The 27,699-nt window shown below is 40.7% G+C and overlaps 1 protein-coding gene across 3 annotated transcripts; it reads right to left on the bottom strand.

Moving 5' to 3' along the window:
* Positions 1-27,206, bottom strand: prkd3 (protein kinase D3). 3 transcript variants are annotated; one of them, XM_088400981.1, is made up of 19 exons: positions 26,926-27,206; positions 24,978-25,584; positions 12,101-12,239; positions 9,411-9,542; positions 8,946-9,103; positions 8,569-8,779; positions 8,404-8,481; positions 8,147-8,333; positions 7,843-7,966; positions 7,565-7,642; positions 4,529-4,805; positions 4,026-4,078; positions 3,738-3,810; positions 3,545-3,651; positions 2,919-3,080; positions 2,059-2,157; positions 1,727-1,994; positions 1,524-1,609; positions 1-1,432 (listed from the first exon to the last, which is right to left on the bottom strand). In XM_088400981.1, exons 2-19 carry the CDS (start codon positions 25,263-25,265, stop codon positions 1,259-1,261), a joined length of 2,694 nt encoding a protein of 897 aa, XP_088257107.1. In that variant the 5' UTR covers positions 25,266-25,584; positions 26,926-27,206; the 3' UTR covers positions 1-1,258. The 3 variants fall into 3 exon arrangements, with proteins under 3 accessions (XP_088257107.1, XP_088257108.1, XP_088257109.1); XM_088400982.1 differs by having other exon boundaries at positions 8,569-8,776; XM_088400983.1 differs by having other exon boundaries at positions 8,569-8,773.
* Between the last annotated feature and the right edge of the window lie 493 nt (positions 27,207-27,699).

The following is a 27,699-nucleotide window of genomic DNA, read 5'->3' as shown; positions in this document are numbered from 1 at the left end:
TTAGAGCTGTTTATGCTGGGGCCTTTTATTTTCCAATGGTATGCATAGAAATGTACAAAACACCTGCCAATCCAGCGGCAACAAAGACAAGAGAAAGAGTGAAGGAAAATTGGAATGAACTCCCAAATCACAACAGCAGAATTAACGACAAACCCGCTGGACACTAAACTGGCATATGGGAAGCTTTCGATACTGTGCTAAAAAAAATAATTCAGGCATCATACATACAATTTGTTTGCACATGGAATGGACAGTTTTGTTCTATGCGGCACCTCTGCTTTCTGGAATGCTTCAATTAACACGGAGCATTAAAAAAAAAAATCACATTCCACAAAGGGATGCTTATAAAGTTCCATTTAAAATAGTATATAAGAATACAATTGCTGGTTTCAGACGAACACTGAATGCAAAAATTGAATCGATTGAACGTACTGACTGATTACGTTTATTGGTTTAAAAGTACTCCACGATCGATTTTTTGTTTGGCGATAGAACAGGTAACACTCACATTGAGAACTTACAGACACACATCGGCCACAACTGAGCTCCAGCTACTTTTCACCGATTATCACTATTGAACACTGTGCATCGAGACCAGACGTGCCCTCTGTAGCAGCAAATGGAGCTTTTTGTTCCATGGGAATGTTCAAAACAATATAGTGCAAAACACTAACACAATTACTAAATACATTAAAACAACATACAAAACACATACCGTAATGTGATTGTTCCAGTTTCATGCCGAAGGACAAACTCACAAACCGTTTGGAAATGAGAACTTGCAGATTGTTTGATAAATTCTCAGGCCCCAAATCCCTTGTGAAAAGTGCCCTTTACTCCTGGGATAAACTCTCTGTCTCTTTCTATCAACCTCTTCTCACACACACACGCACGCACGCACACACACACACAAACACACCAGAGCCATATTATTACTGAAAAGGAACCACAACTGAATAAAACAACAAAACCATCAAGTTTATCTTGGTACAATTCTCCTTACATCCATGGAATGTGTTGCTATGATGCAAAAAAAGGAGAAGTCTCGTTTCTCCTCAGTTTCTGTTTTTCAGTGGCGCACGCACATCCTCAGTTTACAACTTGTAGCAGTGCAGGCATGCTACAAACTTGGCGTTTCCCCACGTATTGCGAGTCTTTGTCTGTTTCCACAGCAAACAGTTTGGAGGGGCTCACAGCTCCCATAGTTCCACGTAAAAAGTCCCCAGTGATCTTCCTGAATTAAGCCCCTGGTGTGCCACTAGGGATCCTCGTCCATGTCATCCAAATTGGGCGCCATGATGAAGTGTTTGGGGTAAACAAGGCTGTGCTCGTCCGCGTACTCCTCCCAGCGTGCGTCGTCACTCTCGTGGGTGATGTAGCGTTCGCCTCGTCGCGTCTCAAAGTCCCTGAGGTCCAACCATGTCTGATAGTCCTGAGATGGGGAAAAATATGAGTCAGAAAAGCCAAGTCCAAATATGGAAAAAAAATCTTTCAAGTCATATTGATCTGAATATTGAAGTCACCTGCAACCAAGGATGGCTGAGACATTTGTCCACACTATATCTCTTCCTCATCTTCACTTGGAGGAGATTATTGATCAGATCTGTGGCTGTGACAAAGAATGATTTGAAATAACGAAACATATCAGCTAAGTTCAGACACGTAGGCGGTGAAAATACGTGTCTGAGAATGACTCAGCCACAATGCTGGCGGGATTTCCCATTACCTTCTGCTGAGATGTCCTTCCAGGGCGTAGGCGGGTACATGAAGTCAGCATTCTTAATCTGGTCATTGATGTCCTCATCCTCATTGAAAGGGAATGTCCCGCTCAAACTAACGTACACGATAACTCCCACAGACCACATGTCTAACGAGCGATTGTAGCCTTTACTCCGCAGGACTTCAGGAGCCAGATAAGCCGGAGTGCCCACCACCGATCGCCGGAAAGATTTCTCGCCAATGATGCGGGCAAATCCAAAGTCACACAGCTTCACCTGCAAGACGGAAGAGAAGTTGGCCTTTGCACAATCCCGTTTGCACAAACCCTTTGTCGTTTACCTGAGGAAAGGGTTCTGCAGATGCCAATAGTACATTCTCAGGCTTCAAGTCACAGTGAACGATGTTTTTGAAGTGCAGATGTCGCAAGGCCACCAAAATCTATGGCAAAGAAACAAAGGATGGGTCGGTGAGGGAGGATTGACTCAGCCTCAAAACCTAGATGACAGATTACCTTGTGGTATCATATGATTTCTATTATGGAAAACTATTGACAAAACAATGTCAGAGAATACTTTAGTCTTGACCAATACCTCACAATATCTCATTTCATCATCACGTCTCTATTTGCAAGCTGGCTCCTCATGCATGACTGTATGTGGCCTGCTACCAAAACCACAGCACGCCAGCCTCCTCCAAGCTGACTGGCTATGACAAACATTCTCCTGACCACATCAGAGCCAGACCTGCCACAGCTAATGGGACTGTTGTTAATGAGGCTGCTTCTGTCTGGGATCCAAGGTTCATTGAGGCTCAGGAGCCCGCTGTTCATCTAATCAGGCCGCAAAGCCACCACATGCAGCAGCCAGTAATCCAAAGGGAGGAGGCCCTGATGCCACGCCGACAATTCCCATAAACAATTTCCCCACAATCAGGTCACCACAAGAATCAACAGGCCTGGACTTTGAGTAGATGCTTGTGTACAGTGGGATAACACAAACCATCAGGGAGCATACAGAGACAGAGAGATCATGACAGACAATAAACACCACAAGGCAAGTGAGTATTTGCTGAACCACTTAAGAAAAAGAAAAACTGTATTCATGCGATATAACCGTCAATTGAGGCTCCTGCCATTTGGTTTTGAGACATCCAATGAAAACTGGACTCTTGAAGACATGACAGCATAAAGCCACACAAACCTGTGTAACTAGAAACTTGGTGATTCGTTCAGGCAGTTTGCTCTTCTCACTAGAGAGGATCATTTCCAGCATGTCGCCATGAAGCTTCTCCATCACCACAAACACCCGCTCTGGTGTCTCAAACATGCATTCCAGGTTGACAATGCCAGGATGGTGCAGATTCTGAAGACAGAGCAGACACAGACACATTATTATTATCCATCCATCCATTGTCTGTACCGCGTGCTGGAGCCTATCCCAGCAGTCATCGGGCAGTAGGCGGTGGAGACCCTGTACCGGTTGCCAGCCAATCACAGGGCACACAGTTACGAACGACCATCCGCACTCGCACTCACACCTACGGGCAATTTGGAGTGCTCAATCAGCCTACCACGCATGTTTTTTGGGATGTGAGAGGAAACCGGCGGGCCTGGAGAAAACCCACGCGGGCACGGGGAGATCATGCAAACTCCACACAGGGAGGCCCGGAGGTGGAATCGAACCCACACCCTCCGAACTGTGAAGCGGACTTGCTAAACAGTGTTCCACCGAGCCTCCAGCTATCATTATTTGTATATTATTATTAGTATTTTCATTATTATCATCATAAGACTGATGAAGAGTCAAGAATACAGTATGCTGGTCACCTGTAAAATGGCCACCTCATTCCTCAGCTGGCTTTCTTGCTTGGTAGGAAATCTCATCTTGTCAATAACCTTTATGGCCACATCTCTTCCGCTCTTTCTGTGTTTACCTAAAATACACCCCCGTAATAGACATATAAAAATGAATAAAACATTCTCAAATGCTCATTTTCTGGAAATCAGGCGCCAGACCTACCTCCATACACAATGCCAAACTGTCCTGATCCCAGCACTTCATCTGAGAATATTTGGTACACTGAGGCAATATCCTGTTGAAAAACAAAACAATTAGCACACTTCAACTATTTGTTTGCAAATGGATATCAACTAAATCCACCATCTCCGGCATGATCAGACTCGAAACCCTCCTAAATCCCCAAGTGAAAGCTAGATTTAAGTCCCTCAGGTTTTTGCTAAACATCTAATAGCATGCTGGAATGCAACACAGTCAGTACTGTACTAAATTTAAAAAAAAAAAGCTCACCACATTCTCTTGAATTTGGCAGTTGGACACAGAGATGCTTATGGACAGCTCTCCTGGGGAAGGAAAACACATTGATAAATTGATGCAGTGGTCACTGGATCCTTAAGTAATGCCAAGCAGAGCTACATTGCACACATAGCTTCTTCAATCTTATCTCAGCTGCGTAAATCACAGATTATCACGATGAAGCGATCTATTATGCAATAAACTGGCTTCCTAATGTGTGACTGAAGGCTGCAAGTATGCACCGTTTCATAAGAGAGGATTTTGGAAACACTGGTGCTGACAACGTAGGGAAAGCAAGAGAACATTATGGGGTGATAATTTCAGAGGTTGGTGATGTAATCCTGGAGGAAAGTGTTGGATTTGGAATGATGTACCGCAATGATACAATGGTTTCAATTTATACTAAATGAAAGGTCCTTCTAATTGGTAAGATGTGAAAGAGACATATAGGGAAGTCTCTTCTGATTTTGAAAACAACAATGCTGCCTTCAACTTACTATGATCTTTGCCCGGACCAGCAGCACTTGCCACACTAGGTTGAGGTGTGACTGGCATCAGAGCCTGTCTGATGGCCTTCTCCCAGCCTTGTGCCACCTCCATGCCAACTCCCGAGGCGGCCAGAACGAGGCTGTGGTAGTGATTGCCATTGTTTTCCCCGACATAGTAGACCATGGTGTCTGTGATAATCTCAAAGCAGTGTGGGTTGCTTCCCTGGGCCAGATTATTGTAGTCTCTGCACTGCTCTACCTGGAGAATCTCAGACAGGGGGATTTCCTACAAGAGAGACAGCAGAAGCTCTGGCAACTAATATAATATGTACAGTATGTAATTTATACTTGAAATCATTCTTTCAAATGCGAAAAGGCAAAAACGGTATGTAACATACTTGAAATCATTCTTTCAAATGCGGAAAGGCAAATATAAATAAGACAAATTAAAAACCGTACACAATGACAGTCACATGAAATTGTACAAAAAGGCAGTTCTTTGGTGCTGGCTTCTCAAATAGAAAAGACAAAGATCAAATTGCTCAAGCAACGAGGAACACAAACAGAGATTTCCACTTAGAAACAATATGAAATAAAGGATGTCAACTCACACACTCCACTGCGTCTCATTAGCTGTCCGGTATTCGTCTGTGTTGATAACGTACTCCCAATTCTAACTTCTCCTCACCCTCTCTCTCTCTTATGAGCACACAACAGTCGGAGTCAACTTTAAAAGTCCCCCCATCCTCTCTATATTCGCTGTTAAATCAAAGTGAGGACTAGGGAGGGTCAAATGCAAAAAAACCTAGAGGTTTAACCAATCTGCACTTGCAGAGGCACACGCTGTCCCCTTCCGCGTGGCTCACCACAGAGTATCAGATGAAGTGCCTGCGGTTAGCGGGGCCGGGTCACGTGAACGGGCCCTGCGGTGGGTTTAAGCGCTCTGTTTCCCTGATTACAAGGCAGGGCTTGCCAGAGGCCCCATCTGAGCACGAGCCACTGGCGCTACCACTAGCCACCGAGACGAAAGACGCTGCAACTACCGTTAGTGGGTGGGTGGGTGTGTTTGTGGGTTTGACTGTGACAGGAGTCAATCTAGCAAAGACACAGAGAAGCCCCCTTACCCCATAAAAGAGAAACCCACAAGTACAGGGGTCTCATCTTCAAACCAGGGGTTGTTATGGCTTCCAAATGGGGAAAATGGTAGCCATGCTTTGCAAGTGAGCCACCACGCGACCGCCACTAATCAAATTGGAAGTATAAAGCAAAGAGAGAGAAGGACAGTGGCCACATACTGATGAGCAACAGCCATATAGGATTTGAGTAAAATTACAGGATTACACTCAGGATATGCAACACCAGTATCTGGACAACCTCTCTATGTACCTCTGAAAAGGCATGTGTAATGTATAGTCACCACAATTTAATGAGATCCTGTACCCAAAAGTATTCCTATCACTAAACTCACCTATAATTGACATCAACAAGAATGTCATATACGTAAAGCTTTATTTTTGTGGATGCATTTGTTGTTGTAAATGGTTTCATATTAAAAAAATTTTTTTTTCTTCCAAATATGTACATATATAACCATAGTCTATATGTTGTAAATATCAAAAAGCTGGTACAGTGATCCCTCGCTACTTCGCGTTTCGTTTATCGCTGCTTCACTGCATCGCGGATATTTTTTCCAAATAAAAAAACATTTTAAAGTCAAAATAAAACTTCTAAATTGAGGAAACATGTGTCTAACCTTTAGGACAATGTAGTATTGCTCCAAATGTTCATTTACATTCCTTTAGAAGTCCGTTTTTGCGTGTTAGCACAATCGTGAATTAGCATCTTTCCGCTAGCTCGTTAGCCTGCCCAGTACTTCTTGTTGGTGACCGTACTTCGCGGATTTCACTTATCGCGGGTAGTTTTTGAAACCAATTATCCGCGATAAACGAGGGATTACTGTATATTAAAGATTATCGTTTATTTACAAACAATAATGCTTATTTGTTCATCTACCAAAGACAGCACCAATAGTGATAGGCAGAATAAATTAATACAATCATTTCCTCTGGTGGGATACAATAATACATCTGACAGTTAAACTTACGTAATTAGAAATATAGTTATTTACTACTGTTATTATTGTAAAGGCAGAACTATTTTGTATAAGCTAAGAAACCAAATTTGATTGTACAGGTGTACTGAATGGTGTGTTTTGTTGGTATGACCTGGACAGCAAGAGACAGCAAGTGAGACACAAAGGATTTAAACTACATCTTCATTTAAAAACACCTGTTCCACGATGACACACGAGAAACTTGCTACGCACCATCCCACTGCATCAAACCTCTCACCACACCACAAGTAGTCATCTTAAAATATACAGTATGACATGAACAATCAAATAAAAAACAAGCCAGACACCCGACAGACAAAAAATCAACACATGTGGAAGTGTTTATCTTGTAGCTCCCTTCACTGAGTCCTCAGTGGGTAATTACCGTGTTATTAAGCTCTTGTGGTGCTGTAATGACCAAGTGAGGCGCAGGAAGTGCACCGCAATTGCTTTTCCGCTTAAAAACAAAATGAAGCTTGATTGAAAGCTTCAATGATCAGGACCATTTGACATCTTTGTAGTCACAAAATTGACATCATTTTAATGAAAGGATGACTCTATTATTAAAGGTCACATCTTTTACTTTAAAAGTCCTTATAATCCGTATTAGCAGTAATATTAATAAAGTCATACAGCTCCCCACTTTGTTTGGTGATGTTTACATAACTCCCAAAAGGGGGGCAATAAATAGGCAAATGATGGTATGAAAATGGCTCCTGAGCAATCAAGATTGCACAATGCAGTCAAGCTGAAAACTATGAACGTATGCTATAACAGGAATTTAAAGCAAAAAAATATAATGAACAATATATAAGTTAGAGTTCTTAACATGGATGGTGCCATCCGAAACAATTCGTAAGCCTTGTGTACATGTTAAGCAATGTATTTGGTTTAATATGAATCAAAACAATGATACTGTAGTTGTTGCTTACTTTATAGAACTTGGCTCCTGTGTCGTTCTGAAAAAGACTTAGACTTTTGCTATCCAGCCGCCAGTAATGTCTCTTCCTCTGTCCAAAAGAGAGCAAAACCCAAGTGACCACACAAGGAAAAAGGGAATCTCACAACAATGTCACTCAACAAGCATACGTGAGGCTATTTCTTGAGAGAAAATACTTTCAGTGCTGCTACATGCAGAACTAGATAAAAACCCATCATGCAAGCTATCCAGGCAAGACAGGGTCAAATGGTTTTTGGTTGTCGGTCTTACCAAGTTGTCTCTGCTGGTATAATGAACCATCCAGCCCTCCTTCACCACAGTGGAACTCCGCCTCTTGGTGTGTTTGATGGATTGGACCACCCGCATCAGTGGGATGTTGGTGCTTGTGGAGGGACTAAATACAAGCAAATAACATTTTACTTTCATTTACAGCTAATCATAATACAAATAATAACTTCTATAGGTACATTTTATCAATTAGTCAAGCACAATTTGCTAACTGACCTAGTTTTTGGGTCAAGACATTTAAAAAATCTCATGAAAATAATATTTGATCATAATAATACCACCATACCTAATAGTCTTAATGGGCTCTTCATCTTTCTCTCGGTCCAAGAAGGGAGAATCCATGTCGAACATCCTCTCCTCTGGAGTGGAAAGTTCCTCAGAGTCATCCATCCCTCTGCTGCCTTCCAATTCACCGCTGTCCACCTCCATCGTATCCAGAGTGGTGTCCGACTCCGGGCCAGGGCTAGAAGGCTCTGCATATCAAGGTGCACGGATTTGAGATATCACATTGAAATACCTCAATGGATGTGATGTTGATCTTACCTCCATTGAAATCCACCTCACCCAAACAGTCTCTTGGTACCTTTGAAGCACACCGCTTATGGCAGTTAAATCTGCAATCTAAAGAAGGCATAAAAAAAAACCCACACAAAGTGTCAAACGGCAGAGATAACCATGAAGTGTAAAATATATTTTGATCTGACTTACCTTTACACTGCATTCCCTGACGAAAGAGTCCCTTGAGCAGACGCTTGCAGTACTGGCAGATAGTGGGTCGAGTGTAGGTGTGAATGGCAAAAGTGTGAGGCACCTTAACCCGACCAAGCACCATCTTTTCCATCCAGATAGGCCGGCCGCTCCAGGACAGAATTCGCTTCCCTGCTTCTTGATGGGACCTCTGCTGCTGCTGCAGCTGCTGCTGCAGTGTATACATGGGCAAGGGGGACACATGGAACATTTAGTGAGTTGGAAGAGTATGGCAAAGAAGAGCAGAAATGAATCATTGTTTTATTCTTCTGGAATTTAATCTTAAATAGTCGATTTAAAAAAAAGCTTATGCCATGCAGCTTCTAAAGGGATCTCACCTCATCCGAGACAACCGCTGCATTCTCTGCAGGTACCGGTCGGGGAACTGAGAGGGACGGTCCTGGCAGCGAGACATTGGACAGTCTCCTCTTCCTCACACCGGTACAATTATTTGGAATCTTAAAGGCGCAGCGCTTGTGGTAGTTTAGCCCGCATCCTGATGCATAAACAAAAGCACCTTAGAGGTGTTACAGTGTGACACACAACCAATTAGGTGGCAGGGATTTAAAACATGGCTCCACTGATGAGTTGGTTTGAAAACAAATCAAATGTGTGGATAAAATTGCATAAAAATAAGATGTATGTCAACAGGCAAGTTTGTCAAATGTTGATCACATCAATACAGTAAACTTTGTATCTGAGTCTAATGCATGAAAAAAAGTAAACACTTAGATATAAAAACCGAACCATGTTTGTGTGGCCCACCCGCAATTAAAATTGATGTGTGCGTGTGTGTGTCTAACCTTCACATTTGAGCCCCTGCCGAACAAGACCCCATAACATCTCCCCGCAGTAATCACAGAAGGTGGGGGATTTGTAGGAGTGGACATAGAGGGCATGAGGTCGAATCTGGAAGTCTTCAACTGTGGCTTGGGCTAGAAACAACAGTAAAATGATGTAACCAAACTCGAAAATCAAATCCATCCAGAAAACTTGGCCGGTAAAAAAGAGGGATGTTCTGAAGATGTAACATGATATAGAAGAAGGGAAAAGGGAAAACTATTAATCACTTTCATTGTGGCACAGTTTCAATATCAACGCCGCTGACAGGAAATCAGAGCGTTAAAGATGTTAACACAGAGAAACAATTTGGAAATATGGCTGCTATGTCTGCACTGTTACAGTAGAGGGCATCATATCTGTGCAGTTGCAAAACTTATTTCAATAAAAAAGAGGACAACAGAGCCCAGAGATATTTCCCATAATCATGTGTTATCAGTCCATTGTTGTTATTTATAATACAGAGGAGATGTGGATGTGTCCCTCTTCCTGTTTCTCTATTTTCTTACTCTGTGGTTTTGTGTCAAATAAACACTGAGCTCATTGTTGGCAGTAAGAGTTGGTTAGTCATATGAATATGACTCACTAAAAATGAAAAGATGTGTAAGATTATGACAGCTGCCAAACAACTCCAGAATGTACATCCAAAATCTAGTTTCAGCTTGTGTCATGAGTATGTCATAATTTGTGCTCACACAAATGGAATGGTTCTTCCTGTCATTCGGAGTCCTTATTCTGTCTCTTTTTCAACTCCAGACATCATTTTTGAATAAAAAAAAAAAAATTCAAAAAATAACCCTGCATCACGTTGATGACCGGTCATGGGTGTGAATCAGTCAAACCGTGCTGCATGAGATAGTTACGATTTCGAAATTTCATACTTTTTCCAGACCCCAATCTCTATACTTCTAGGTTAAAAAAAAAAAGTGACATGTGAGCAAATACATCGCATTTTCTTGATCCTTTGATAAGCTAGTCGTCAGAGAATTTAGATGTACCGTTACATTTATACTTATGCAGTAAAATGCATTTGTGACGACTCCAAGCTTCTCCGTTTAAAAAAGTACAATCATTGGTGGTTTGTGTTTGCAGTTTTATCTTCAGGTGAACGAGGAGACAGAAGAAAAGCATTTGACTGTCAAGATAATTGATCTGAAACAACAACTTTATGTACTCGAGAACTTGTTTTTGAATCAGAGACTCCATCTGTTTGCTTCAAGGCACCACAGTTTCCATTCAGAAGGCACAAGTTTAAAACAAAGAAAAAACATCCAACTTTCCGACCAAATGTCATATTCCCCACTAACATTTACAACAAGTGTTGTACAAGACAAATTTGGCTCTGCCGATGGAGGTAAACTTGTGAAAGATGGGAGTGAAAAACAGAACAAAGGGACAATCGGTCAGGCTGAACCGCAAACCTCATGTGCCCACATGGCCTTTGCGGTTGTCCGATGTGACCGGGGCCAGCCTGCATATGAGAGCATGTTTACACACCACGGGCCTACTACAATCACTGGAAAAACAAGTCCTCGTCTTTTGAACACTGAGCCAAGAAAAAGCCACTTCTGCTTTTTTCTTACAGCAAGCGAGATTTTTTTTTTTTGCCTTTTTCTCCCAAACCCACAGGATACAACCACGGGGTTGGTTAAGCGAAACTGACCAATGATGATGAAACAAATGACTGGGCGGGAAAGATTCAGAGTTGACCAAAGGACATAGCTGAAAACATGAATTTGCTGTCATGTAAAACTCATTGTTCTATCGTTGAACATGTGAGAAACGAAAAGCACCTGCAGATGGAAGTTACAAGGTTGAAACAAGAGAAAGTAGGGTGTGCAGAGAACAACAAAGGGTGACACAAAGAGCACCCAAGACAAACACAGACAGTGAGGAACAAAAAGGAGGAAGTTCTCCAGTCTACATTCCTCAGCCCCGATGCCTGAAGTATCCTCAGATCTTGAATCTATACAATCGTACCCCGCCTAAACCCCCGCAAACAATACTCTGCGCTCTGCAGAAGCGAGGCTAAGATTCAGAACAGGTGGTGTCAGGTGCTTCCTGAATCAAACACATTTGAGAAGAACCGTTGTAAGTCGTTGTGATGTCGGCATTGCACAGGAAGTTGAGTCATTCATAGGTGGGAGTAGCACGAAAAAACACCTGGACAACTGACACAAAGGTGAATCATGTCATGGAACCACCGAGCAAATTTCACCACAAGTCAAAAAGTTGGAAGGAGTGTCAGGTGATTCACGAGTAGTCATTCAGTGACGATCAAAAGATTTAAAACCAATCTTGTTTGGATCAGAATGTTTTAGTAACAACAGTTGTGAAAAAAAATATTAGTGACGATCAAAAGATGTACAACCAATCTTATTTGGATCAGAATGTTTTAGTAACTCCAGCTATGAAAAAAAATATTAGACCACCTTTGTTTCTTCAGTATCTTTTTGGATTTTATATGAAATGTAAGATACTGATTCTGAATCGTTTGTGCCTTGAAATTGAATGATGACCAGTTCAAGTGTTGAAGAAAAAACACGTCACTTTGAGTGCAGCAGCCTTAAGATCTCAAATAGCGGTTTCTTTGTGTTTTTGCCATTTTGGTGTATTTTTCAGAAAGTTGTAAGCTACAAGACAGCATACATACCGGAGAGAACCACCTCAATTAGGTCTCCCTCGTGGATGTCCTCAGTAGAGGTCAGCCTCTGCAGGATGTTTTCATCATTTAGGTCGTGGCGGAATAGCAAGATCTTGTCGTACATGCCAAAGAAGCCGCACTCTGGGAACTGAGGGGAAAAAGACCGATCAGTTGGAAATACCTGTCAAGTCTTAGTGACAGAAGTAATGTACAAGACAGAAAACATACAGTTACATCATCGGTGCTCTGTTTAGATCTAAAACAAAAAAACAGACAGGGAGCTTTGAAAAGTACACGGGGATAAAGCTCCATTCTGACTTGTTTGGTCCTGTTTGTCTAGACAAACTCAGTTGGCACTAGTGTGACTGAGGAGCAATAAAAGCTTTTGGGTGAAGCAGTCGGCAAGAAAGAGGAGAAGGATGTAAATATCCTGAAGCAAGTGGTGGAGAATCACACTTCAGGAAGTACAGCAGCAGGCAAATGAGTCACTTCCTGCCCAGAGGCTCAGTGTCTTTAACAACCACGAGTTGATCACAGCAGCGAATCATATGAACGAACATACATTGGCTCTATCTCCTATATTTTCAAAGACTGTAAAAGAATCATGTTTCAAGGATGGAGGGGAGGATGTGGTAGCAGATCAAAACCAGATGCACGTTTGGAATTGTCCTGCATCAATGCTATTCAGGAGTAAATGTACTGTGATGGTGCTTGCATGCCAAGCACGGCGTCACTGGAGGATCTAACAGCTGTTTCCCTGTGAACCGGGGTAGCACACAATGGGTCACTTGTGACAATGCAAATGTCACCAAAGAGCACCAAGGCTGGCACTGACTCGACCAATACGGCGTGTTAAGACACCTGCAGACTCATAGCTGCCAACAAATAAAATAAAAAAAGACTATTACAGAATCGCGTCACAAAAATTGAAGAACTGAACCGAAATTCTGAATTTAAACTGACTACCACATTCACACACACAATCTCCCTTCGGAAAAGAGACTTCGGCAATCCACTACCTTGAAGGCCCTCCCTCGTTACCCTTTGACAGTACTGTTTACCTTCAACCTTCCAAACCAAAGGCGGTGAACAGAAAGGGGTTGGGGGCATCCTTCCTGTGGTGACTGCTGTGTCACAGAAAGGTTTTCACTCAGCCGACATGCCAGCTCTCAAACCCGTACACACTCACGGACACAATTGTCAGTGCAGCTGCCAGCTGTAGTCAGCACCTCTTGGCATTCAGTGCAAAAGTTTCCACAAAAAACAGGTCTCATTCCACACCAGGAGCATCTGCAGGGTGAGAGGGCAGAGGATAATTCTTTTGTTCCATACCTCATTAAACCAAGTGGAAGTCAGGGGTGCAAGAACAATAGATTGGCAAGTTTTTCGGACACATTCCAACACTGCGTACCTGAATGCATACTCGGATCACATGCTGCTTCCTTCCTACATTTAATAAGACCATATGCCTGTGAAAAATCATCATGCCCCCCGCCGCCTGCTTAATTAGCATCACCAACACATGGCATAACATCCATCTTTAGCGCCCGTAGTGGCCCGAGCATGTCTTTTGTCGTCCTCAAACGAAAATCAATTGAACTGAGCGGTAGCGACCACACACGCACACCAAAGACCCCGGAGCGTCGAATCTGCGTGTGAGGTCCACAAAGTCAGCATGGAAAGACGAGTGGAAAGGAGCTTTGCAAGTAGTAAGCTTTTGTTAAATGTGCTAATCTACCATTGATATGCTAAATCCTGTTATGAGCAAAGAGAGACAGTGTTAGGAAAGTCGAAGAAAACAGGAGCTGGTGAGTGCCGTGAAATGTGAAATATGGTCTTATTTCAACAGAAGTCAAAAATGAATTACTTCAAGACACTTATGAGTTACCAACAACGCCAAGACAGAATGGAACATACAGTATACCCACTAACCGCACTTTTAATGATTTCCAAAACAAGAGGAGGATCAAAGATAATCATGTTCAGTTTTCATAGACACCATATGAGGTGTCAATTTGTCAAGGTTTTTCAGTTTACACAGTTGTGTTGAAACTGAAATGCATCAACCATAAAAGGCAGAACATTTTGTGGTACCATTGAAGCTTGAGCTTTAGGCAGTGAACACACATTTATTGACAACAAAAAGTATACTTGTATGTTTGTGTATCTCTCTCTCTCTCTCTTTCTCTCTCTCTCTCTCTCGCTCTCGCTCTCTCTCTCTCTCTCTCTCTCTCTCTCTCCTACTATAGGTTTGGGCACGCACAAAACATAAGCAAACTTAATTGCTCAAAACAAGCAAAGTTGCAGACGTTGGCCTGCAATTCCTAAATAGTTTTAATGGTCACTGTTTTACTTGTTACCATGACATTTTTAACTTGTTCAAAATTTGACATTACAAAATTCTAATTTTTTTAAGACACGTCAACAGGACAAACAAAATTGGGGAAAAAAAATCCAGCAAAGTTATAGTTTTGTAGAATGCTCCTCCACCACCAGAGCCAAACTTACACAATATTGTTGTGCTGCTCAGCTATGACTCTATTGACAGTTTAGCAATATCATAATAATATAATATAGTGGTGATAAATGAAACCAATTACAAACAATTAAATGAAGTGAATAAAATTTTAAACCACAGTCAAGAACTAAAAGACACTGCTTCATTGATTTCGCTTGAGGTGCAGAGATTAAGAATGTCACAAGATCTGTGTGATACAAGGTGCTATTACCAGAGAAAGACAAATGCTTCCTTTGACTGATAATGTCCCTTTTGTAAAAATAACACAGACTGATCACACTACCCGGGAAATTCTCCATCACAAGCTATTGATGTTTTTCTCTGTAGAATGCCTGAGAGAAGAGTTGAACTACAGTATGTCATATCACAGCAGCACTTATAGTGCTTTAATTTACAGAAAATACTGTAACTACTAAAAAAATTGTTGCAAAATAACAGTAATCTGTGATGTGTGTTTTTTAAATCGGGAAAAGCTGTTTTATATGGGAAAAAGACACAATTTTGAAAATACTCAGTTTGCTCATCCCCGGTCGCTCGGACAGATGTGAAAGCATCACTCTGAATTTTTAAAGTTCTTAGGTAATATTAAGAAAGTTACTAATAAAGTTCTTCATAATCATACTTCATCTTTTTAATGCTATCTTACATATAACATTATAAAGTGAGCAACAGGAGCCACAAAAAGTGTATTCAGCTAATAACAACAGCTAGCAAAACATTACTTTGCCAGTTAATAGTGAACACGTGAACTACGCTAAAGCTATGTAATTCTCCAAAAACTAGTAGAAAAAAGAAGCCTGAGAATGAGCAAATTACTTGAGTATTTCCTAGAGGCAAAAAAAAAAAAAAAATCTAACACAAACAACTTACCTTTGTATGCTACATTTATGTAAGCTACTCTTAACATAGTCCAGAACTGACTCTGACAATGTCCAGACTTTTTATAACCTAAAGGCAGATTATTAATTCAATTTGCAAGATGTGAAATGTTTACACAATGTCAGACAGAAAAGGTTTGGGCTACACCATCTGTCCATGTCTCGGTTCATTTAGCAAATTGCTGTAATTGTTTTGCCAAGAGTTTGAAAATATTGGACATCATCTAATTACAACCAAGGATTGGTTAAGAAGCTCCATGCTTCTCCTCTCCAGCCGGTGTATGGAAAGAAGCATTTTCTTGGCCTGCGCCAAAGAAAACACACTACATCTGGAGGGAGAAAGTGCTACTAATAAGCTGTGTACTGTATGTATGCTTGACTTAATCGTTCATGCACAAGAAGGAGTCTTGTTCAATTGAAAAAAAGGAATAACTCATCCTGTCGCTCCTCAATACATGCTCACATGTGACAGTGGGCCAGGAAAGCAACTCCACATTTGCCGTGCCTGCAGCAGAGAAGAATCCTAATGTTTGGGAGGGCAGCCAGAGACGAGCGGTGACTTTTTCACTTTTGTGGGCTGGCTTACATTCCAGAGAATGTAATGCAGAGAATGTGTCAAGGTTCATTCAGAGGTTTAGCTAGTTAATGCTGTGTCATGGTAGAATGAAGAAATATTTTTCTACGGTATTCATCATCGCTTAATGCTCATCCTGCTAAACGTTGCTGGTAAGATGAAGCCTAACCCAGCTGGTGATCAGTCAACCAGCAAAAGACCTGTTTCAAAGAGCATAGGGATTCTAACTTTACTGCCAATGATAATAATAAATAAGTCTAATTTATCGAGTGCTTTCAAAAAATGAAGGTCTCTGTATTTCACCCCGCCACAATGATGGGTTTGTGACCAAACTCCTTCTGATTTCACATAATGTTGCTTTAAGGCTGGCCAAAGATAACCCCGCAATTATTGCACATGGCCTTTGAATATTGGAATCGAGTGAAACAATACTCTTCTGTAGTAATCGTTTATAGTAAGTGCCAAAGCAATGAAGCAGAGCGGAGTTATTGGTGGTGAGATCACTGTTTGGTTAGTTGCCTTTGTATCCACAATGAGAGCCATCTGGATTTTCAGCATATCAGACTATATGTTGGAAGATGTGCGGAGTTGCTTAAACATTGACAAACGTGAGTGAGTTGTTACAATCCGAAATTGCAGCTTCAGCATTCTTTTTATGTTCAGTGGTAGAAACTCAGCTTGCTTTTTCTGTAATTGTGCGTGCATGTCTACATAAGTATTGCGTGTGCTAACAGTGTCCAGAGAGCAGGCAGAGAAGAGGAAGCCTGAGTCACAGGATCTAAAGCTTCTCAGGAAGAGAGCAGAGTGATCTAAGACTTGCTTGGCTCGGCCCTCGCACACCACTGATGAGTTATTGCTTTGCTGCGATCCGCCACTAGTGCCTGAGAAATATATTGCAGCACGTACTATATCTCCCGCTCAAATAATCAGGTTGTGAGATTAAGATGCAGCAATATACTATCGCAAATTCTGTGTTTGCAGAAAGTGAGGGAGGGATTAGATACCATACATAGAGCTAGGTTGTAATTTTTAAAACCCCTTCCACTTTGCATCGCTTTTTTTTTTTTTAAGACGAGATTAATGGTGGCTAAATTCCGAGACTTGAGCTGTCACCTTTCTCAAAAACCAGAGCCAGAAAGGCAATATCTGCAAATGTTTAAACAGACGGGGGAAGAATAATAGCAAGTGCACTGGAGGGAGAAGCTATGTGAACATGGGCTGTACAGACTGTGCTGCCTCGCTGACCACAGCAGATTGGAGAGCAGGAGCAGTGAGACTATGGAAACAGGGAGTGGCTTCCAGAGGAACTAACCAATGACAAGTAGAAGAGGAGAAAGCGACCCAGTGACAAACTGACTCATACTATTGAGATATTTTGGTTTGCAAAATTGCAAACTAATTTACAAACCTGGCTGTGACTTTTGTTTCTTTGTGAACTGTAATGCAATTATGGCTGAATAATTTGTTATAAATAGCAGTGCCAATGACATCGCTTAAGATGCCCGGTGCCAAGTGTACCAGTCCACGGTCGGGTGGTTGGGGAGCACTGCTCCAGAACACACAAGGTTTTTTTTTTTTCTTGTATTTTTTGTTGTTTCAACATTAATTGCACTTCCGCTGCCACCTTCCTATCAGTTTGACAGATCATGCACTTCACTGAAAGACAGGAAAGGCAAACAGTACTGTGAAAACAACATAGAATAAGACATTCTATGACCTGCTGCTGCCGCATGGATCAAAACTGTCAACCTGACATATACATTTAGTAGGCCTTTGCATCTTTCCAATAAAAGACAATTCATTACGAGGATGATACATTTTAAATGGAACAATTTGATAAAGTACAGCTCAATTTGAGTGGATGTGATGTTGATAAAAGACAATCATTTTACAATAGAAATCAACTTGTCAGTACTGTAAATGCGGCATGTTCCTTTTAAATTTAAACTCAAAGTGTCAAAACTAACATGCAGTTGGGTCGTTGGTTTTCCACTTACATTCCGAATGTGACGCTTGTGTGTTATTTATTGCAAATTTTCTAAACAAATCCGGAACAAGGCAATGTTTCTGCCATTGGTGGATTCAGAATGCTAAAGCTACAAACAATATAAGAACCAAAACATATATTTGCCAAAATTCAGTGTATGACCATTTTACTTCAGGTTGCCAGCTAGTTCAAGCCAAGGAGCAAAAAGTCAGGTTGAGTATAATGAATGTGAGCTATGCTCTTGCCATCAACACAATATTCAATCATAAATTTATTATTCAAGGTTGGTGGAGTGCCTCAGTGCATAATACCGAGTTACTAGAGGTGATTGGCTTCACAAGGTCAAAGTCTCTTCATTAATAAATGGCTCATCTGACTATTGCCAACCGATTCAACCCATTCAGCCAGTATTAAAAAGAGATTGGATTGATGTGGGATAATCTCACATCACTGGCTTGGTGAAGGGCATTCCAAAGCAAAGCCACACTTGGTAGCGGCCCTCTGGAGACGGTTTGGCACCGAATGAATGGCTAAGTTCTGTGCCTGCCAATGGGTCTGTCCCAGCCTTCCCTGCCCAGTGCCCTTGGAGAGGACCACCCTTCTCCGCTCTGTCATTCCGACTCTTGTGGCTGAGCCTTCTGTTCTGCCATGCCACTTTACATTTAAAGGAGAATGAGGCAGCAGAAATGTGCACTGCAGATGGTAGAAATTACTTAGCTCACTTAACTTCAGAGATGTTTTTTCCCTTTTTTTCCCCCCCTCTCTCCCTTTTCCACAAATTACTCCAAGACCGGGGAAATTGATAGATTCCTTGTGCAAGAAAGCCTCTGAGTAACAGATGGAAAACTTTTGTTTCTTCAGCAGTCCCAATTGTGATATCAAGTCAGGCAACTCCATGGCTTTGAAATACCTCAGTGTAAGGAACACTCACGAAAAGTCATCTCCGTTGGATAAGGGCTGACACCATAGCTATGTGTATTCAAAACCAATAGCAACACTGCTCATATTGACTCAAGAGTGACTTGTTTTTACTTGTGAGGGTGCTGAATGTGCTATCCAGGAAATGTCTGGCACCATGTATAGCACACATAAAGCCCCGTGTCGAAAGGGGGTGTTAAAGGTGTTGATTTATTTAGTCTTTCTGTTAGTTTTGGTCAATGTGAATAAGTTCCCAAGAAATGCCCCACTGGAATTTCAATTTATTTTTGGAATATTATTATTCATTTTTTTTATGATTATTTTCCACTTGTTTAGTCAAAGAACAAATTATCTAAGTGATGAAATTGTAATAAAAGCAAATGTGCAGGAGCCCGCTGCAACATTATCGCAATTAATTTTGAAACGGAACATTTCCTGAAGCTAACTTGCATAAGGCAAGTAATATTTCCGAAAGATGAGGAGCAAACCAAAGAATCCTAATAATATTCTGCTATTTCGCTCTAAGTTTATGAATACAGCCTTCTTCTGCCTGAAAGCCTTTTGTCTCGCTAATTACAGAGACAGCTAGTCAGGCCTTGACCAAAGACGAAAACCCACAGGACTGACAAAACTGGTGGGGAAACCTGTGGCCGAGGAAAATTTAAATTAAAGTATCTGTTATAGAAGAGCAATTCAAAGCAATGGTTCAATTTGTTCTTCTTAAAACGTGCTTTCCTAGTGCCATTACAATCCTTTTCCGATGGCAACAAAAAGTCATGCCATTCTAGCCATCTTATTTCAGGGGTCTTTGATGTAGTGTAGTGTAAAAACTATTATGGACTCAGGCAAACAGTTTCCATCTCAATAAAATGCAGATTACAGTTCTTTTCAGAATTTGTGACTATAATTCATGCAATGGTTTATGGGGACAAGCAATAAAATGACCAAAGTGGATTCAAACATTTATCATATACCATAGAATTTACTTTTTAGTAACTGTTATTTCCTATGGGAAATTTTATTCTAAATACAAAAAAAAAATCAGACGTGGATCAGCACCCTGTCACGGTTTTATTTAACCTAGCAGCTCTGTAACCTCTTTTACAAATCAAGACACCTTAAATTTCCAGGGTGAATGGAAATACTTTATGCCCGTCTAAGAAAGCAACTGGTAAACAGAATGTCACTCTCAGAAAGTCATGAACTTTTGTCCAACAACCACTCCCTTGATGGCTACACACGAGGACTTGGGCGACACTAGACAGGAAAGGCTCGACAAGCATAGGCGATAGATGTTTATCACGCACCATTCATTGAGCCCAAAAACTAGACAGAAGAGATGGGCTTGACATGTGAAACAAAGCTGCCCCGATGTGGAAATACAATGGTGCCTTGAGGGATGAGTTTTATTTAGTCCGTGACCTTGCTCCTAACTCAAAACACTTGTATCTTAAATCATCAATTCCCACCGAAATGAATGGAAATGCCATTCATACTCTATTCTAGCACCACCCGCACCCAAAAAATGTAAAAACAGACCGTTACTAAATACTTAAACAGGATTTAACTGTCAATCAATTGAAGGCTTTCCTTCTTGGCGACATGGATAACACCGGCATACTGTTATACTTTTTCTGAGGCTTTATTATGAATCCTGCCTGAATGCAGCAGCCATATATAGTGCAGAGCGGCATGTAGAACTCAAGTGGGATTCATAACACCTCAATTTTTGTCACAGCTTATTAGTAGGCACTAGTTTCAGTCATTATATAGTACGTAAGTCATTATAGCATCAAGCTAGCACACTGAAAGGCTACAATATCGTTGTGGTGTTGTGGTGTAATTCTCTGTTTAATCTTTATTTTTGGGTTGCAATAAAACAGCTTGAAGCCTCTTTTTTGAAGAATTGTTGAGTATTTACCCAATTGTGACTATTGTGAAGTTAACTTTAATGCCACCATAGAGTGTTTGTATCTAAGGTTTAAATTTGCAAGTCAAAGCATAAGAAATAAATAATCATGGATAAAAATAATGTCATGTTTGGCCATGTGAAATGAGGATAGATTTACTGTTAAGTAAAAAGTGGACCTTTGGAAATAAATTTTAGCGATGTAATTAAAAAGATAAAAAAGATTGATGTTGTAACCCCCGAGAGCATGAAAATGTGATTGAACTAATTAGGATCGGGTGACCGTGGACAACAGTTGACATACTAGTAAATGCATTGAATATTTTCTACAGTTCAATCGTTGAATCTCTTAACAACATCAGGAGAAAATCAACCCCCAAAAAATCAGCTCAGGGGATTTTTGCCAAGTCGAGAGTATGAATGAGTACACGGCATAATCCTTACAATTTACAGCTTGCATTACCTCAAACCATGAGAGTTCAACAAAGGTAGGAAAGTCAACCTTGAAGCCATGATATGTTGTATACAAAAAATGTGGGAGCATTGAGACACTGCACAAAAAGCAAACCACATCCTGGGTATCTGCTACAGCATGAAGGCTTGTATCCATGGCTTGTGAGAGGTATTTCTCTGCCAACAATTTCAGGCTTAACGTGGTACCAACTCTAAATTCAGACTTGTGTTCAACTGCAAAAACCCATCAAAACCAAAAAGCGTAAAAATCAGCGTCAGAACGAGCATGAACGATTAACCGCAAGGGTTCTCTGTACTGTATGTTCGAGTAAATGCTTTTCTGAGTGTTCACCACTTCTGACACAGCATTTGAATGGACACATTCACTGCAACACAAGTGGCAGAACGACACAAATTTGTTGCACGAATGAGTGTTGAACCACTTTGGTGAGCAGAACTTTTTTTTTTCTCAGCAGAGGAAACTGCAGCACAGAGGGAGAGGGGTGGATGAGAGGGTAATATTACCACATTACATCTGCTGACAGACACAGGAGGTTCTGCTGACGAGTGAGATCTTGTCATGGCCTAAGCTATGGTCAGCGATCCACAGGTGAAAAGTGTTGGCAAAGTTCGGCATACTGACAAGAAAAAAAAGGTTCACAATTGCTGTGCATTTCTTGCAAATAGTGAGGCAAGGTTGGAGTGGAGTACAAAGCGCCTACAGTCATAATTTCCACAGATATCAAAGCCATATGGTTGGTTTTATGAAGCAGCTGCTGCTGTGGACTGTATTTAACAAGGTTTAATAGAAGAAACGCACAACAACGTGGTTGAATGTTCTGGACATGTTCCGCTGCAATGATGTCTACAAAATTATAATGTCAAATGATTTACAGCATGCTCAGCAGTAAAGTCAGAGTTCATTGTATACTGATATACGTATAATTGTAGTGCACATTCATACACTGTATGTGGACAAAAGTATTGGGACACGTGGCCGTTTTATTAAAAAAAAAGGAAACTTTGGGGTTGGACTGTCAGCTTCTACTCTTCTGGAAATATTTTTTACAAGCCAGAGAATATTCTCATTCAACCATTTTGTTCTCAACTGACTGTTTGAGTTGTCATTTCGCCTCTCATTCCAGCAGGCTTCAGCAAATTATGCACAAGGTTAGTTAAGGCCTGGGTGTTGATGTGAAAACAAAATGTTCTACAAGATTTTGGAGGGCCTGACTTCTGTTCAAGTTTATCCCTGTAGGTGTGTGCTGCTGGCTCAAGGTCTTCTGTTTCAAACTCACCCAATTAATCATTTATTGACTTTCAAAATTATGCTGAAAGAGAAAAGGGTCTTTCCTAAGCTATTCCTATAAAGTATTGTCCCGAAACACCAACCCGAAAAGAATGAAGATTCTCCATGAATCTGTGTTGTACAAGCGACCTATGATTAAGACAAACAATAAAACACGCAGCCTTTTATTTCCATCACCGTATATGATGATTTATACTGATTTCCACAGAGATGTTGTTCTAACTTTGAATCCACATTTTTCCTGTTCCCTACTTTTGCAACAATGCCGCTACATTACAAATTCAACGTACCATATGTACAAACAAATCAGTAGTTACATAACGAACAATGAATCCAACCTGCTGTCAAGAGCAAAATATTAACAGTCATCTAAAACAGACATAATAAAATTAGCCATAATCTCGTCTCCATAATTCTCAAGTTTGCTGCACATTTACCTTTCCTCACTTTGATCAATCATCATAATATAAGAGTGACCTTCCCAAATATTGAGGCCAAGGCAGCTGATTGAAGTGCACTGTTTAATCACCCCCCCCCTTTCTACACGCAACGATAATTGCAGTTACAAATGGTGTACTGTAATCATAATTACACACGAGCGACGAAAAAAAATACAATGTGTGGGATGCACTTCCATTTCATTATTTAAACAGGATCGGCAGAGCATTAACCCAACAAACATTTACCGAAGCTGGAAAATAAGCAGGCAGTTTAACACGAAGGGATATTTGAAATGTGCATTCGAATTCAAATTAAGTGCCAGTTAAAAAGTGCACAAAGATTTCTTTGTGGTGTGATTGGGTTAAGATAATTAACTGCTTTTAGTTCAAAACCACCACACAGTCGTATCATTTTTGTAAGTGAAATAATATTTTACAATTGTAAAAATGCCCAACACTGAAAAATACTCCTTATGGGAATACATACATGCTGCTTTTCAGGATAATGACGCAATGCTAAGCAGAGTTAATTAAATAATTTTCAAGGGAGAACTTTGAATGCAGGTATTATATAAAATATAATGCACCACAAAATAAGACAACACAGACACACACTGTTCAGCAACTGAAGTCAAATGTCAAGTAAGAATGAAAAATATTGCGCAATAACAATTGGCAAACAGCCCTATTCGTGGAAAATAAGCACGCGTCACTTTTTTTTTTTTCGGGAATTTTAACTTTCTTTTATAACATTTCCAAAAATCATTTTGTTCTGTACTACAGTGAGTGGAATGTCCCTTAAGCAGTACAAAATCTTCTGGAGAAATGTGCCTCAAAGGAGGTTTTTTTTTATGGTTACATAAAAACCTCTGCAAGACATCCGCTTAGTGATCATCAAAAGGAATAATTTGACAAAAAATATCTTTTTTTTTCTTTGGCGTTTGTGTTTTCATGATGCCAGCCAAAAAGGGTAAGACATGAGAAACTTGCATACAAAGTTGTACCCACATTCTGTCAAGTCAGCTAAGTGACTGTGCTATAGCTGAAGCAACAATAAAATGACATCAATAATAAAAGAACGGAATGTACGTGGCACAGTCAACTGTGTTTAATATTTACGCGAAGATATGCGCTTCCCAGTCTCAAAGAAGTCCACTTCTAGTAACAAGTCACCCTCTCAGCTTTGGTAACCGCTGTGTCACCCCGAAGGAAAATTAAGAATTTTATGCTTACATGATAATGTCTGACAGTTCAAATGTTACCAAAAAAAAATCTGGTTCGGATTTTATCAACTCAAGAACAGATTCTTATCCTAAGACAATGCAATTATTTTCATTAATTAAAGGTTCTCATGAACAAAAATATCTAATCCAAGTAAAATAATATTTTTCACTGATAAAAACATCTGTGTTAATATAAGGCTATGTTAAATTTACACTTAACACAGCATTATTAGGCTGGCGAAACAAGTGCCTATGAAGCGATCAATCTAACATAAGTAGTATACAAAAATAGACAAATAGGTACAATTACTACAGTCAGGAATGAAGTCTAACGTTGCACTTTCAAGGCTGAGTTCATCTTTGGCAATGGTAAAACCGCAGAGGAGCAATTAAGCATGATTGTGAAACTTTTGAGAACCGACGCACTCAAATGCAACGTCACTCACAAACTGTCCACCGCTTCTATTGTGTGTGTGCGCTTCTGCTGTGTCAGTTTCAGAGCAGGCGGCCCAGATGTTTGTTTTGGAACACCTCGATAGATGAATATGGTTGGTTGACAACACGCGTGCTGATGCAGCATGTTGCTCCACAACTGCCTTCAGAATAGCTGCTTAAATTGTAGTGGGTATGAATGTGTTTGTGAAGAGATTTTTTTTTTGGGGGGTTGAGGATCTTACCTTCTGGTCCACTATAGAGCAAACTAGATCCTTGACAGCCGACAGGGAGAGGTCATTGCCCTCCAGGTTCACTGTCTCTCTGGTCAACCCAATTTGCAGCAGGAAAGACACCCCATGGAAAGAGCTACGGGAGTTGGTGGGGCTGGGGACGCTGTGGTTTCCATTGGACAGCCGCGAGTAGAGCGGTCCGGCCGAAGATGGCGACAAAATGGGCGGCAAGGTCGGGTGGTGCGGATGGAGAGAATGTTGAAAGGCTCGAGGTAAGGATGGGGGAGAGGAGGCAGACATTGGCTTTTTTTCCAATGGCGACGTGTAATGCTGAATACCAGAGGGTTCAGTGACAGGATTTATGGCGGGGAAGACTTTTGGTACTCATAAGTTTTACTGAGTCAGCATTGTGTTGTTTTTTTTTTTTTTTTATCGCTGTGTCACCTCAGATCAAATCAGGGGGAAAGCCGCTGGTCTCACCTGAGCTCATACACTCCTTCACAATATGGCAAAACAACTTGAAATAAGTCTCTAGAATATCACTGTAGCAAATGTCATATCTTGAGATGGTGCTCCTTGCCTTTACTGAAGTCACTGATCCACTCTGACCACAGGAAGCCTGTCACCAAAAACAAACACAGACATGTTTGTAATTTACACAAAGCAAGGATCTACACTTACTAAATTAAAAAACAAACATTTGAGGCCTCTGCCTGTTTTTTAGCTTGACTCATTTTGCACATTCGTCCATCAATCAATCATACCATCCATTTTCTGAACCGCTTATCCTTACAGTGTTCAATTAACCTACCATACAGGTTTTTGGAATGTGAGACTCCAGATTGCGCATTTTAAATATAAATCAAAAATAACCCCACAACCCACAAACCTTATAAAGTACAGTGCTTAACCCCAGAACAGTGAGTCTAAAAGTGCCGAGCCATCTTTGGCAGTATGCAGAAGAATCGCAGAATGAAATATTCAAATTGTACATAAGTGTTCGAGTTGCTTAAGCTTTTTAAATGCAGAGAAGTACATTTGTTAGGGAGAGTTAAATTGTCTGCACTTGGCTGGCAGGGTGTAACCCGCCAAAGGCTGCTGGCATAGGCTCCAGCCCAACCGTGACCCTCATGAGAAGAAGCAATTTGGGAGATGAATGAATTAATGAGTTAAGTTGAATTTATCTTTTAAGTACAATGCATTTGCATTTAATTTTTTTTTCCAAAACATTATTTGGGTACAACTCCTGTTAAACTTTTGTGTCCGCAACACATTTTAATAGAATACTTTATTATTATTATTTATATTATCATTTTAAATCCGATATTTGAGTGCAGCATAACTGTTTTTACCTGTAACATTAAACAAACTTTTTAGGAATAAAACCTCTGCCTTGTTTTTGGACACTTGCGCCCACTACATTACTGTGCTTTAATAATGGTCTATTTTACTTGAAGAGGGAAGTATTTTTTTAGGTGGTATTTGGAGTAAAAAGTTGAAAAAACACTGTCCTACGACATTATTACTTACCTCTTTTCATAAATACACAATCAATATTTAGATCAAATTATCTACACATAAAGCCATTGCTCTCCACAGAGAAAGGCCACTCCAATTAAATACAGTATGCTGTCCCGAATCTCAAGTGTGATAAATTAATAACTAACAGCTTCCTGACATTTAGCATGCATGAAAACAATAGCATCGCAAACGAAGGCTTAAGAAACACATATTACCAATATGTAAGATAATTTAAGTAGTCAACATCTGGAATTAAGGTTTGAAAAGGTATAAACTTCTATTCATGTACTGGCAGAACACAACCGGAGCGCACACAATAACAACTTAACAAGTTACACAAGCTTGAATATGTACGTCAAGCGGACGTTTCGCTTCGGTACAACTTTTTGCCGTTCCAAAGACAAACGTCTCCTTAGATGTTTTAAAAGTGATCCTTTACCTTCACAGTCAGCGAAGGACGCATTTCTTTCCAATGCGAGTGGACCGAACAAACTTTGAATCTCCATCAACTACGGAAAGCGGCGTCCCAACTTTAACTTGCTAAAATTCGTCGAGGAAAGGCCAACTTAAATAAAACAAACACCGGGGAAAAAAACTCGCGCAAACGCTTGATGTGAGCAACGAAAACGTCCATTTATTTTCCTCTTATCGTTGTTTCAGATACTGTAGTAAATTCATGCGCATCTTATTATCCTTCCAGCTGTGACCACTCCCCCTGCTACACTCGAAAAGATTGTTCTGACGCCCGCTGGGAGTTGTAGTTTTTCCGTAGCCTTCTGTATTGGACTCCACGTTTGGACTGCAAAATCTAAACTACAAACCCAAGTGAAACAATGGCGCCACTGAGATTACGACTGCACTGCGCATGCGTAGATATTTTCCGTTATTTCATTTTTATCTGTTTCGAGAAAAAAAACTAACTGCAGCTTCGCGCGACCTGGAAAAGTTCGTGACACACTTGAGAACATAATGGTCATTAAGTAGCTCTAAGCAGCCGTCACAGTCTCTTAAGTGAATTAATATTGTATTACTCGGATGAATATGTGTTACATTGATTTTCCATTCATGAGATTGCATGAAAGGAGGCCAGGGTGGTGGGTCCCTGGCCCACCATTGCAACACGTGGACATATGTAATAAAAATGTTTAAAAAGCCAAGTCCCGAAAGGATACTTTATCACAAGGGGAACCTCATTGATTTGTTCAAGAACGTC

Source organism: Syngnathus floridae, chromosome 16 (assembly GCF_059516105.1).
Source record: "Syngnathus floridae isolate MCC-2025c chromosome 16, RoL_Sflo_1.0, whole genome shotgun sequence".
NCBI classification, from domain to species: domain Eukaryota; kingdom Metazoa; phylum Chordata; class Actinopteri; order Syngnathiformes; family Syngnathidae; genus Syngnathus; species Syngnathus floridae.
This window is presented reverse-complemented; position numbering and strand designations above follow the sequence as displayed.